The sequence below is a fragment of the Mustela putorius genome, unplaced genomic scaffold (genome assembly GCF_011764305.1).
Source record: "Mustela putorius furo isolate JIRA1106 unplaced genomic scaffold, ASM1176430v1.1 tig00000196_pilon_pilon_pilon, whole genome shotgun sequence".
NCBI lineage: Eukaryota > Metazoa > Chordata > Mammalia > Carnivora > Mustelidae > Mustela > Mustela putorius.
In genome coordinates, this window is record NW_025421310.1 from 256,296 (window position 1) to 269,596 (window position 13,301).

Below are 13,301 nucleotides of genomic sequence, written 5' to 3' on the forward strand. Positions count from 1 at the left end.
TATAATTATCCCCATTTTACAAATAGGGAAACTGAGGCCAAGAGCATGTTGGTACTTGCTCAAGTCACAAAACTGGTAAATGGCAGGCTGGCTCTACAGCCCTGCTCTTACCCAGTATTTGGAGACGAGGGAGGAGGGCAGGGAGCACAGGTGTGATAGGTGCGTCCCTGACCTTCGCCCTCCATCTCTCCCTCAGTGGATGACGTCCAGGTCTCTTGCTACCGAACGCTGTGCAGTATCTACTCTCTGGGAACCACCAAGAACACTTACGTAGAAAAGTAAGGAGAGAGAACCATAGTTGGGGGCTGGGGTGGGTACTGTGGGGCTCAGGGAAAGGAGGGAGCAGGAGAGATGTTCAAAGCTTCAACAGCAGATGGGCTTAGTGACAGCTGCAGTTCACCTAGGCGGCCACATGAGGTCACTCAGGGGAAAGCCAGTGAAGGAAGTGGCCACCTCTGGCTCAGGGGCCAAATTAGGCCCCAGGCACTGGCTGCCCAGGATGGCAGGTGTTCCCTACTGGGGAGCGAGCTTGCCCTGGCAGGGTGTGGTACATGGGAGCCACAGCAAGCTGGGGGCACTGGGGAGGGCCCCTGGTGGTGGCTATGTGGCTGGGGTCTCCTGAGCTGGGCTTAGCCATTGGAGCAAGAAGACATTTAAAAAGCCCTGGGGAAAGACTACCTTGGTGTCCTCGGTAATGGCAGCTCCTCTCAGGAGAGTTCTGGGGAGAGACACTTCTGTGGAGACAGAGGCTGGGACCCGGGAGCAGGCAGAAAGAGGGGCATGGGAGCTAAGTAGCCCCCTTTTCCAGGCTGCGGCCAGCCCTGGGGGAGTGCCTGGCCCGTCTTGCAGCAGCTATGCCGGTGGCGTTCCTGGAGCCTCAGCTGAATGAGTATAATGCCTGCTCAGTGTACACTACCAAGTCTCCCCGGGAGCGGGCCCGTAAGTGGCATGGGGCTGGGGCAGCTGGCAGGCCTTACCTTCTCCCCAGCACAGGGCCCCGGGGTGGCAGGAGCCCTCTTTGGGGGCAGTGTGATCCAGTCTGGGTTCTGAGGGCTGAGGATTCCCCAGGATGGGGGCACTCCAGAGCTTGTGGGGGGCCCGGGTTCGTGGTGCAGACACTGAGGTCTGGGGGTGATGGGTGAGAGCGCCCTGACTCCTCCATGCACCCCAGTCCTGGGGCTCCCCAATAGTGTGGAGGAGATGTGTCCTGACATCCCAGTGCTGGAGCGGCTTATGGCGGACATCGGTGTGCTGGCCGAGTCGGGAGCCCGCTACACGGAGATGCCACACGTCATCGAGATCACATTGCCCATGCTGTGCAGCTACCTGCCCCGCTGGTGGGAGCGCGGGCCCGAGGCGCCACCCCCTGCCCTGCCCGCAGGGGCCCCCCCGCCCTGCACAGCGGTCACCTCTGACCACCTCAACTCCCTGCTGGGGAACATCCTGCGGATCATCGTCAACAACCTGGGCATTGACGAGGCATCGTGGATGAAGCGTCTGGCCGGTGGGTCTGGGGGGCACCGGGCTCCTGAGGCTGGGGCCAATGTCCTGGACCCCAGGCCCTTGAATCTGAGGGTCTGAGAGGGAGATCTCGGGGTTGTGGTTTCCTGGGAGTTGGGAGAAGTTGGAGTCTAGGCTTTCTCAGGGTCAGAAGGCTAGGGGTCATCCCAAGGGGTCAGAATCTCAGGTTCATGGGGCCTGGGGTGAATGGATGGGTCCTGAGAGTCCTCCAGACTGGATTCTGAATTTCCAGAGCCTTGGAGAGGGTAAGAAGCTGGGTCAGAGGCATGGGTTCCTTATACAAAGGGTCAGAAAACCAGGTCAGGCGTCAGGGTCCCTGATATGGATGGGGCTGTAGGTCAGAGGTCAAGAAATGAGTTTTTAAAGGGCTGGGATCCCTGGCTCAGAAGTTCTGTATCAGGAATCGGGTGGAGCTAGGGATTGGGGGCTGGGAGCAGAGATCGGGAGCAGAGGTCAGAGGCTGGAATAAGAAACCAGGCATCACAGAAATCATGCGGTGAGGTCAGGTTCTGCGTTTGGGCTAGGTCAGAGGTAAAAGACTAGAGTGAGAGGTCGTAGAGTAAGAGTAAGAGTAGAGTAAGGTATCAGGTTATGACTCAGTTGTTGGGGTCAGAGGTCAGGTGCTTCTGTCAGGCTGGGTCCAGGTCAAGGGATATGGCTGGGACCAAGGATTGAGGGCTGTGTCAGAGGTCAGGGCCTGAGGTCAGGAATGAGATCAGAGGTAGAAGCTGAGGTCAGGCTGGGGTCCACGAGAGCTGCTGGGTCCCAGGCATAGGTCAGGAATCATGGGCTGGGAGCAGAGGTCAGGATGGAGATCAAAGGCCATAGGTCAGGTGCCAGAGTTTGAGGTTGGCCAGCAGCAAGTCCCCTGCACCCCCCTTTTGCTCCTGCAGTGTTTGCCCAGCCCATTGTGAGCCGGGCCCGGCCTGAGCTTCTGCATTCCCACTTCATCCCTACCATTGGGCGCTTGCGCAAGCGGGCGGGGAAGGTGGTAGCTGAGGAGGAGCAGCTGCGCCTGGAGGCCAAGGCCGAAGCGGAGGAGGGCGAGCTCCTGGTGCGGGATGAGTTCTCTGTGCTCTGCCGGGACCTGTACGCCCTCTACCCACTGCTCATCCGCTATGTGGACAACAACAGGTCAGCGTGTCCCCAGCCATCCCCGTGCACAGTCAACCTAACCTCCCACCTCCCTGACCCCACCTGACCCCCCACCTTTTGAGTGACTATTATTTTTTTCCGACTCTCACCTGAGCCCACCCAGCCTTCTGACCACCCCCCACCATTGCTTCTGGCCCCACAAAATCCAGCCCACTGGTGTGCACGCGCCTTCCGCTCCTTTACACCCACTGAGGCAGAGCCCCTGGGAGGCTGCTGTGTCAGCCATCAGGAGCCCCACTTTCCCTCCAGCACCTTCTCCAGGCCCAGGTGGCGGGGGCCCGATAGTCAGGCCTTCCTCCGTCCCTGACAGGAAGGGGAGACAGCCCAGAGCCAGCCAGCCTGGCTTCCCTCAGAAACAGGTCTTTAGATAAAAGCAAGAGCAGGTGTCAGTTAGTTGTCAACATCCCTCTAAAATCAGAAGCACTATTTAAAGAATTACTCACTCCTAGAGGCAGCCTGATCTGGGGTTAGTAAATAGGTTTCAACTCCAGATTCCATCCTGGTGGAGAAAACTCAAAGATTGCAGCAGGGCTTTGTAAGAAAGGGGGCTGGGATTGATTAGTTATGTCTGTCACAGGAGCAGATATGGGAAGCTCTGGTCCGCATGCTAGATAAGTCCATGCACACCCATGGTTGTGCTCAGGAGGCAGGTACTGCTCTAGGGTCAGTGCCCCGGAGGTGGAGCCCTGGGTCAGAGAACCTGAACAAGTAAATTGTGGGAGACTGGGATCAATTAGTTATGTCTGTCACAGGAGTAGACATGGGAAGCCATGGTCCACATGCTAGATAAGTCCATGCACACCCATGGTTGTGCTCAGGAGGCAGGTACTGCTCTAGGGTCAGTACCCCAGAGGCAGAGCCCTGGGTCAGAGAGCCTGAACAAGTAAATCATGCATTCACACTGTGGGATACTACATGGGAGCAAAAATGGGCCAACCCTTGCAACACACAACAATGTGGGTGGATCTTACAAACATCGGATTGAAAGAAGCCAGGAAAATTCCAGACATTATCATTTATTTCTGCAGCATTCAAGAACAGACAAAAATAGTTCATGTTCAGGATGAGGGTCGTCAGGGGGGAGGGAGAGAAGAGTGGCTGGGAGGGGCACGGAGATAATTCTGGGTTCTGGAAGTGTTCTGTTTCTTGACTTGGGTGGTGTTCACCTTGTACTGGTTCATCAAGTTGACTATGTTGTGTTTCCATAAAAAAGTAGAGATAGAAGAATCCCTTTTTAAAAAGAATTGTTAAGATTTTCAAATCATCCAAGTGGCCAGATTACCCTAGAAAACTCCATCCCTCCCACTGGATGGTCCCGTCCCCTGAGAGCTCTCTGTGAGGCGTCCCCTTCAGAGGGGGTCCCTGCCCCCATCCCTCACCAGCCCCCTCCCTGCCCATCTAGGGCGCACTGGCTGACGGAGCCCAATCCCAGCGCTGAGGAGCTGTTCCGGATGGTGGGCGAGATCTTCATCTACTGGTCCAAGTCCCATGTGAGTTCCTGCCCATTCTGCCCCTCCTTGCCAAGACCCTCACCACTGTGGCTGATCCTGACACTGCTTCTCCCTCCAGAACTTCAAGCGTGAGGAGCAGAACTTCGTGGTCCAGAATGAGATCAACAACATGTCATTTCTGACTGCTGACAATAAGAGCAAAATGGCCAAGGTGGGTGCTTTGTGGTGAGAGGACTTGGTGGGGAGGGTGGGAGCACCCTTTAGGCCTTCCTGCCTGACCCCTTCACCCAGCCAGCCTGCCCTGTCCTGGTCACATTCCTTGCAGCTATCACCACATCCCATATTTCCCTCCTCCTGCCTCCCCATCTGTCTCTTCCCTTACCCCATCTCCCTCCTCTTTTTCCTTCCCCCCATATCCCTCTTCTTTCGCCATCTCCCCTCTCCTCCCCATCTCCTTCTTCCCCATCACCCTTATCCCATCTCCCTCCTCCTTCCTCCCCATGTCCCTCCTCCCCATCCCCCTCCTCCTATGTCCCTCCTCTCCTCCTTTCCCTATCTCCTTTCTCTCCCTCACCTCCTTCCCCTCCCTTTCCCATCTCCCCTCTCACTTCTCCCCATCCCCCTCCTCCCCACTCTCTCCTCGGCAATTCCCTCTTCTCCCACCCTTCCCCTCCTCCATCTCCCTCCACCCTGATGTCCTCTTCTCCCATGTCTTTCCTCATATCCCCATTACCCCATATCCCCCCCCCCCTTCCTGTCCCCTTATACGTCTCAGAACTGCCCTCTTCAGGGTCCGAAGGAACAAAGCCACCCGCCCTGAGTCAGGGTCTGGAAATGCCCAGCTAGGGGATGTGTGTCGGGCTGGGGCAGGGGAGCTGCCCACTTGGCAGCTGGGGCAGGGTAGGGCGCACTTGGCGTTGGGCCTGGGGTTCTCTGAGGGACCAGGGTAACCCTTCTTGTCTCTGTCTGCAACCTGATGAAGCAGGCGGGAGATGTACAGGTCAGCCCCATGTCTGGGACCTTCCGCATGCCTCTTGGCTTAATACCCTCTTCTCCCCTCTCCCCAGCTTCTGCTTCCCCCGCCCCTGTTCCCCACCCCTCATCCTTGTCTCCCAGCCCCCAGCCTCTCCGCCACCACCCCCATCCACTCCCTTTCCAACACTCAGCTTTTGGCAATTTAACTTTTTTTTTTTTAACTTTTGTTAAAAAAAAAAAAAAGAAACAAGAAAAAAAAACCCCAGCACAACTCTGAGCTTTTCCCAAAGCATTGTGGTCTGAGGTCACAGGGTGGGCCAGGCACGCGCATGGTTGGGTTTAAGGCTTGGGCTCTGGGACCAGATTGACTTGGGTTCAGATCCTGACTGTTGGCAGTTGGCTGTGCGACCTTAGTCAAGTGTTTTATTTTTTGAGTCTCAACTGGCATCTGGCCAGTGACCCCTGGCCCCAGGGCTCTGCAAGGACCCAGTGGGATGCTGCATGTGGCCTCAATGGTGTCTTGGCACATATGTGGGCCATGCTCCGTCCTATGAGCCGGGGTGGATGTGGCCAGAAGCTTGTCACTGGGGCTTGTCAGAGCTTGTCACTGGGGCTTCTCTTTGGCATGATTGGGATGGCCCTTGGCTCCAGAACACGGCTGTGGGACTCTGTGCCCCGTGTTTCTGCTTCCAGATCATTCTGGATCTCTCTTCCATCTTCTGTCTCCCCATCTCTTTGTCTGTCTCTGTCTCTCAGTGTCTCTCTTTTCCTTCCAACTTTTTTTGTCTCTTGAGACTTCATGGTTTTGCATCTTTGTTTCATTCTTGGGAACTCACTCTTTGGATATAAAATGCCAGGTTGTGCGTGTTGTGGGGGAGGGAAGTTGTGGTGCGGAAGTCGTTAGGGGATTCTGGAAGAGACTGCCAGAGGTTGAGAAAGGCCTGGAATTGGGCGAAATCTGGAAGGGTCTGGGATGGAGGCTGGGAATATGGGCTAGACAGAGGCTTGGATCTGGCAGGATCTAGGGTGAGGGCTGGGGGCTTTGCTGAAAGATCAGCAAAATCTGGGGTGGAAACTGATGCTGGCCCTGAGGTAGGGGAGGGGACATCTGGCACCCAGGCTTTGGGCTGGAAGATGGACAGTTGCAGAAGCCTGGGCTGGGGCCTGGGGCCAGGATGGGAGTTGGGCTAGTACTGAGCCCCCTGTCCCCACAGTCAGGTGGCTCAGACCAGGAACGCACCAAGAAGAAGCGCCGAGGGGACCGGTACTCTGTGCAGACATCCCTGATTGTCGCCACGCTCAAGAAGATGCTGCCCATCGGCCTGAATATGTGTGCGCCCACGGACCAGGAACTCATCACACAGGCCAAGAACCGCTATGCCCTGGTGCCTGCACCACCCCATGATGGCACCTGCCAGCACCTGACCCCACACCCCACCAAGCCCCTGGGACCCTCCTGAGCCCCAAGGATCCCCCTGGGAGCCCTCTCTTAGGAGACCCTAATGAATCTTTCTCCAGGACCCCGAGGACTCATTGGCTCCCTTAGGATGTCCTAAGACTTTCCCCAGGGTGCTGAGGACCCCTTTTGGGATACTTCCAAAACCCTAGGACCTGAGGACCCTAACTGGAACCCAGTTAGGAAACTCAGGAGTATCATTAAGACCGGTGGGGCCCAAGGACCATAGGGAGCCTTGAAGGACCCTACTGAACGCTGCCCACTCCCCGACCATGCCTGACATATTAGGACCCCATGGCCCTGTGGAGACACATGAGCCCTCCTGAGACTCCTCTCAGTTCTCCACCAGGACCTCCCAAACCTCCTTGGGATCCATCGAGTCCCCCATGATCCCACTGGCTCTCTCCTGAACCTCTGGGTCCCTACTGAGCTCTCCAGCTCATCACCTCTTTCCCTTGGGGCCTGGTGACTCCATCCTCTGGATTCTGTTCATATACAAGAGCCCCCAAAGACTTGGGTTCCAGTGAGCACTCTGTGATCCCAGTAGCCCCGCAGGACTGGCTGCTTCCCCAGAACCACACCCAAGCCTCAGATGCTTCAGGATTCCTGAGATGGGTTGATCCCACCACCCTCCCCCAACCCTCCTAAGCCCTCTGAGGCTCCAAGGAGGACTCCCAGGATCCCACTTACCCTTTGTATGGGATAACAACCCCCATGCTTGTCAACCACAGGGATCCTAAGAATCCCCCCAGGACCTTGCCAACAGCCTATTAACCGCTTGGGGACTTTGAAGACCACTGACTCCCACTGGTATCACAAACACCCCCTTTCCTGGAACTCTAAAGAATCCTTCCCTCAGGACCTCAAACTCCTCCTAGGACCTGTTGGGTCTTCCCAAGAACCCAAAGAGCCCTTCAGGGCTCCTCTGACCCCTCAAGTTGGTCTTTGAGGGTCCCTCTCTCCTGGGGATCTCAGGAATCGCCCTTACTGACCTTTCCTTTGGCCTCCACAGAAATCCCACTGGTGACTTGATCTGCTTGATCCCTCATGACCTCTGGTGATCTTGCCATTTCCCTTACAACTCCCTCACCTCCTCTGATCTTCAAAAACTCCCTTCCCTCTGCCCAGCCCCTTTATTTATTTTTTTTAAAGATTTTATTTATTTATTTCACACAGAGGGAGATCACAAGTAGGCAGAGAAGCAGGCAGAGAGAGGAGGAAGCAGGCAGAGAGAGGGGGAAGCAGGCTCCCTGCTGAGCAGACAGCCAGATGTGGGGCTCGATCCCAGGACCCTGAGATCATGGACCTGAGCTGAAGGCAGAGGCTTAAACCACTGAGCTACCCAGGCACTCCCCAGCCCCACTTTAACCCTCCTCTGACCCCCAGTCATCCATCAGTGGCCTTATTTGACCTTCGAGAACAATCTCTCATTACTCCCTACCTCCTCCCACACTCCAAGCCCCTCTAATTCTTACTGTCTCTTCAAGGTGCATCTGTAGCCTCTAGGACTCCCTTTGGACCATCCCTGACCTTTGGACCCTTTCAGTTTCTCCCAGAACCCAACTCCCTCACACACATACACACCAGCTACCGGGTGTTGGCCTGGAAAGGAATGGGATGTGGGTTAAGGAGGATGCTGGGCCATCATTGTGACCCAGCTTCGCCATGTCTCCCCAGAAAGACACAGACGAGGAGGTCCGGGAATATCTGCAAAACAACCTTCACCTTCAAGGAAAGGTACCTTTCTTAATCTGCAAGCAAAAGGGGTGTGTTTAGGATAATAGCAACTGTGAGAGCCAAGTACTCTTACTCCCTACCTGGCATTGAAAGAGGGACCTTAAGTTGTACTCACCCACTGAATCGGCACAGCACCGAGAAAGGGGGGGCGGGGCAGCCAGAGGAGCCCACCTCGCATGCAGAGGGGCCCTCACACCAGCCCCGCTGGGGAGCGGGGAGCCACCCAGGGAGGGGCCCTCATGCCGGGCCCCTGTCCTTCCTCCCATCAGGTCGAAGGCTCCCCTTCTTTGCGCTGGCAGATGGCCCTGTACCGTGGTGTCCCGGGCCGTGAGGAGGACGCCGATGACCCCGAGAAAATCGTGCGCAGGGTTCAGGAAGTGTCTGCGGTGCTCTACCACCTGGAGCAGGTGGCTGGGGCTGGAGGGGTCTCAGAGGGGTGGGGCCGAAGCATGGGTCTGTGGGCGGGGTCTAAGGAGGAACTTTGGTTGGAGCCTGGAGTTTAGAATGGAAATTCGGGGCGCCTGGGTGGCTCAGTGGGTTAAGCCGCTGCCTTCGGCTCAGGTCATGATCTCAGGGTCCTGGGATCGAGGCCCGCATCGGGCTCTCTGCTCAGCGGGGAGCCTGCTTCCCTCTCTCTCTCTCTGTCTGCCTCTCTGCCTACTTGTGATCTCTCTCTGTCAAATAAATAAATAAAATCTTTAAAAAAAAAAAAAAATTTATTAGAATGGAAATTCGGCTCTGGGGCAGGACCTGGTGCCTAAATCTTGGGCCGAGGAGCTTGGGGCTGGAGACAGAACCTGGGGTCTAGAGTGGGACCTGGAATCAAGACCCTTGACTCTGGGCAGGACCATGGGTGGGTCGTGGGATGGTGGCGGACCTGGCTAGTGACCCGGCACCTGTGGGCAGGGCCTAGGAAAGATGGTGTGGTCTGGAATTTAAAGCCCAGGGTGGAACCTTGACTCTGTTGGTACAGCCAGCGTGTTCCTCTGGCCCCGCAAGTTGGGCCTGAATTTGGGGCTAGACATGCATGGGCAGTTTTGCTCCGGGACTGAGAGTGGGGATCAGGTCAGGGGCAGAGTTTGGGGACATGACAGATTGCCGCCCCCTAGACCGAGCACCCTTACAAATCCAAGAAGGCCGTGTGGCACAAGCTCTTGTCCAAGCAGCGCCGGAGGGCAGTGGTTGCCTGTTTCCGCATGACCCCCCTGTACAACCTGCCCACGTAAGACCCCCAGGGAGGAGGGAGGCTTGGGGGCGGTGGAGATGGGGTGACTGAGGGGCGGGAGGAGGAGGAGGGGGCACCACCACGATGCGGTCTGGTTGGGGAAGGTAGATGTGCGGGAGGATAACGGAGGCGCGGTGCGGGCCATGGTCTGGGGGACGCCGCACGCCTTTCCCCTGCAGGCACCGGGCCTGTAACATGTTCCTGGAGAGTTACAAGGCCGGGTGGATCCTGACTGAAGACCACAGCTTTGAAGACCGCATGATCGATGACCTTTCAGTGAGCTGGATGGGACCTGCCTGGGAGTGGAGGGGGCAGGGCTGAATGGGGGGGGGGGCGCTAGCTTGCTGGCTGCCCATTTCAGCAGTCGCCCTCCATATTGAGGAGTACGGGAAAGGCGGCAGCAGGCTTGGGGAGAGATAAGGGGAAGGACTTATGGGGGGGACAGAGAAAAAAATCTAGCCCAGCAAGGCTATGGCGGAGGGAGACAGGAGAGGACTCTAGAAACCCCTTTCACAAGCCCCACACCTCCCCCAGAAAGCTGGGGAGCAGGAGGAGGAGGAGGAGGAGGTGGAGGAGAAGAAGCCGGACCCCCTACATCAGCTGGTCCTTCACTTCAGCCGCACTGCCCTGACTGAGAAGAGGTGAGGACCTTTCCTGCGTCCTGGGACAGGATCTACATCCTCCCACCCGGCAACCTCCCTGCTCCTCAAGACAGACCCTCTGTGTCCCTGGGGAGCCCCACAGCTGATCTTTCAGTGTCATTTTCCCCTGACAGGCCCAGGCCACTGTGCCCTGTTTTGTAGGCTGAGCGCTTGGCAAGCCATCTCTTCTGATAGAGCTCACGTCACAGGCAATATTGATGAAAGCTTTGTCTTGCTTGAACAAAATCAGTAGATTATGAGAAGAAAAATCAGCATATTATAACAGATTTTCAATAAGGTGGATTGTTTAATTTCCAGACAGGACCACATGCTGGGCAGAAAGGAGAAAGTCTCCTCTCCCCTCCCCCTGCCCCCAGTAAGATCAAGATATTTTTATCAAAAAAAAAAAAAAAAAGCACTCTCCTTGGCAGACCTCTGCACAGATCTCATTGGCCAGAATTCTGACCTCAGGCCACCCCCAGCTACAAGGGAGACTGGGGCACCCAGCACTCTGTTTTTCATCTTTGGAAAACCAGGACTCTGGAGTTAGATAAGGTAGGCCTGAGTCACAGCACAAGCTGTGGGACTCGGCCAAGAAGGATCTTAGTGGTTGGATTGACTTATCTGTAAAATGAGGCTAGTAATAGGTCTACCTATCTAATCCTGTCTCAAAATAATAGGGCTATTGTGAGGATTAATGTGTTATGACAGATAGAAAGCACTTAGAATAGGGATTGACCTAGAGTAAACACTCAATAGGTGTTGGCCACTACTACTACTATTATTATTATTATTAAGGCCCAAGAGGGTGGTTGGTCATAGTTATCAAACGAGCCAATAACCGGAAGCTTGCTCCAGGCATCATACACGCTATTTTCACAAGCCCAGGGGAAAGGGAGCCCCCCTGCCGATCCCTCCAGCAAACCCAGAATGAATTCCAGTGGACCCACATGAAGCACAAGACCATCTTGTCCCTATTACCGAGGCCAAGCCTATTAAACATGCTAATTGGCTAAGTCTTGATCACACTCACCCCCTCTGTCAGTGGACAGTGGACCCCCCAATGCCCAACTACACAGCCCGGGCATGGGGAGGGGTGGCTCTCCAAAGGGAAACTAGAAGCGGTTATAGGATGGGGGTCCTCTCCACTGAGCCCTGATCATCTCCCCCGCTTAATTCCTTAGCAAACTGGATGAGGATTACCTGTATATGGCGTATGCTGACATCATGGCAAAGGTGAGGTCCTGCCCCCCTCCCCCCGCCTTCCTGGGCACGTTCCCTTCTCCCCAGCTGCAATGCCTGCCTGCTCAGAGGGGTCTGGGTGAACTAGGGGATCTCCTCTGTTCACCGTCATCTCTAATGTCCTGTCCCCAGAGCTGCCACATGGAGGAGGGAGGGGAGAATGGCGAAGCAGATGAGGAAGAAGTGGAGGTGTCCTTTGAGGTAGGTGGGGTCAGGAGGTCCCTGAGGAAAGGGCAAAGGGAAGTCACTCCCTGTTCATTCAGGCTGTGTTCACAGAGTAGTGCTCTGGGCCCAGCCCTGTGCTGGGTCATGTTGGGGCCACAGCCGTAACTGTCGGTCACCTGGGGAGAGACAGATACATCAACCAGACAGGAACAGCAAAGATTATTCACGGTGGTGGTATGGGAGGCTCAGGCAGAGTGGGCAGGGCAGAATGGGGGAGGCGGGGGAATCTAGGGAAGCTCAGGGGGACACAGGCCAGGGGTGGGGGGAGTAGTTATGGCGGCTGGGGAAGCCCAAGCAAGGGGAGGGCTTCTCAGAGGAGGGGATGTCTGAGCAGGAGGATAAAGGGAGTGTGCCTGGGGCACCTGGGTGGCTCAGTGGGTTAAGCCTCTGCCTTCAGCTCAGGTCATGATCTCAGGGTCCTGGGATCAAGCCCCACATCGGACTCTCGGACTCTCTGCTCAGTGGGGAGCCTGCTTCCCTTCCTCTCTCTGCCTGCCTTGCTGTTTACTTGTGGTCTCTGTCTGTCAAATAAATAAAAATCTTTAAAAGGAGTGTGCCGGGGCACCTGTGTGGCTCAGTGGATTGGGGCCTCTGCCTTTGGCTCAGATCATGATCCCAGGACTCTGAGATTGAGCCCCACATCAGGCTCTCTGATCAGCAGGGAGCCTGCTTCTCCCTCTCTCGCTCTGCTTGCCTCTCTGCCTACTTGTGATCTCTGTCTGTCAAATAAATAAATAAGATCTTTAAAAAAAAATAAAAAATAAAAGGAGTATGCCAGAGGAATAAAAGGGAAATGTGTTCCAGGAAGGGGGAACAGCATATGCAAAGACCAGGCAGTGAGAAAGAACTGATAAACATGAAGTTAACCCATCCATTCATCATTAATGTTTGCTGAAACATTTCCCTGAGTTTCTTAACGTTTTTGGTGCCTATGTCCCTTTTAATATCTACTGAAGCCTTTCTTAGAATCATCCTTTTGGTTTTTTTTAAAAGATTTTATTTATTTATTTTGGGGGGCACGAGTCGGGGAGAAGGGCAGGGGGAGAGGGAGAAACAGACTCCCCGTTGAACGTACACCCTGATTAGGGGCTTGATCCCAGCACCTGGGATCATGACCTGAGCCGAAGGCAGACACTTAACCAACTGAGCCACCCAGGCACCCCGACCTCCTAGAATGTGTCTTTGAATCCCTTGGGGGTCCATGGGCCTGGGTTAAGATTGCTCCATGTCTGGCCCCATGCTCTGAGCACAAGAGACAAATGGTAGACTTCAGTGCCAGGGGACAGAGAGAGCTCACAATTAAAGGAATGAGCCAGCAGATATGGTTGGAGCAGGGAGCTGAGGGCTGAGGCTGTGAGGGGCAAAGGCTGGGCTACTGAGCCCAGACTCACTGGGTGCCACGGGCCTGGCTCTGCTGCAGGAGAAAGAGATGGAGAAACAGAGGCTGCTGTACCAGCAGGCGCGGCTGCACAACCGGGGAGCCGCCGAGATGGTGCTCCAGATGATCAGTGCCTGCAAAGGTGCCTTCCCGCAGGCACTCCTCCTGGGCACATGCAGCCCGTCCCCAGTCTCCCCCAGTCCCCCATTTCCTGGGGACCCCATGGCTCACTCTCCCACCCTGCCTGCCTGCGCCTCGCACCCCAGCCCTTGCACATCCCACTCACCTTGCAATT

At 55.7% G+C, this 13,301-nt stretch overlaps 1 protein-coding gene across 2 annotated transcripts in view; it reads left to right on the plus strand.

Moving 5' to 3' along the window:
• RYR1 (ryanodine receptor 1) overlaps nt 1-13,301 on the plus strand; it is a 109,839-nt gene that overhangs the window by 58,342 nt on the left and 38,196 nt on the right. The window contains exons 64-79 of one of the 2 annotated variants that reach the window (XM_045076770.1): nt 197-278; nt 809-939; nt 1,172-1,504; nt 2,415-2,655; nt 4,079-4,166; nt 4,246-4,338; nt 5,113-5,127; nt 6,317-6,487; nt 8,236-8,295; nt 8,565-8,702; nt 9,405-9,517; nt 9,700-9,796; nt 10,055-10,161; nt 11,346-11,397; nt 11,536-11,604; nt 13,049-13,148. In XM_045076770.1, coding sequence (XP_044932705.1) covers nt 197-278; nt 809-939; nt 1,172-1,504; nt 2,415-2,655; nt 4,079-4,166; nt 4,246-4,338; nt 5,113-5,127; nt 6,317-6,487; nt 8,236-8,295; nt 8,565-8,702; nt 9,405-9,517; nt 9,700-9,796; nt 10,055-10,161; nt 11,346-11,397; nt 11,536-11,604; nt 13,049-13,148 — 1,890 coding nt within the window. The remainder of the gene's footprint in view (nt 1-196; nt 279-808; nt 940-1,171; nt 1,505-2,414; nt 2,656-4,078; nt 4,167-4,245; nt 4,339-5,112; nt 5,128-6,316; nt 6,488-8,235; nt 8,296-8,564; nt 8,703-9,404; nt 9,518-9,699; nt 9,797-10,054; nt 10,162-11,345; nt 11,398-11,535; nt 11,605-13,048; nt 13,149-13,301) is intronic. The other variant, XM_045076771.1, reaches the window with a different exon arrangement.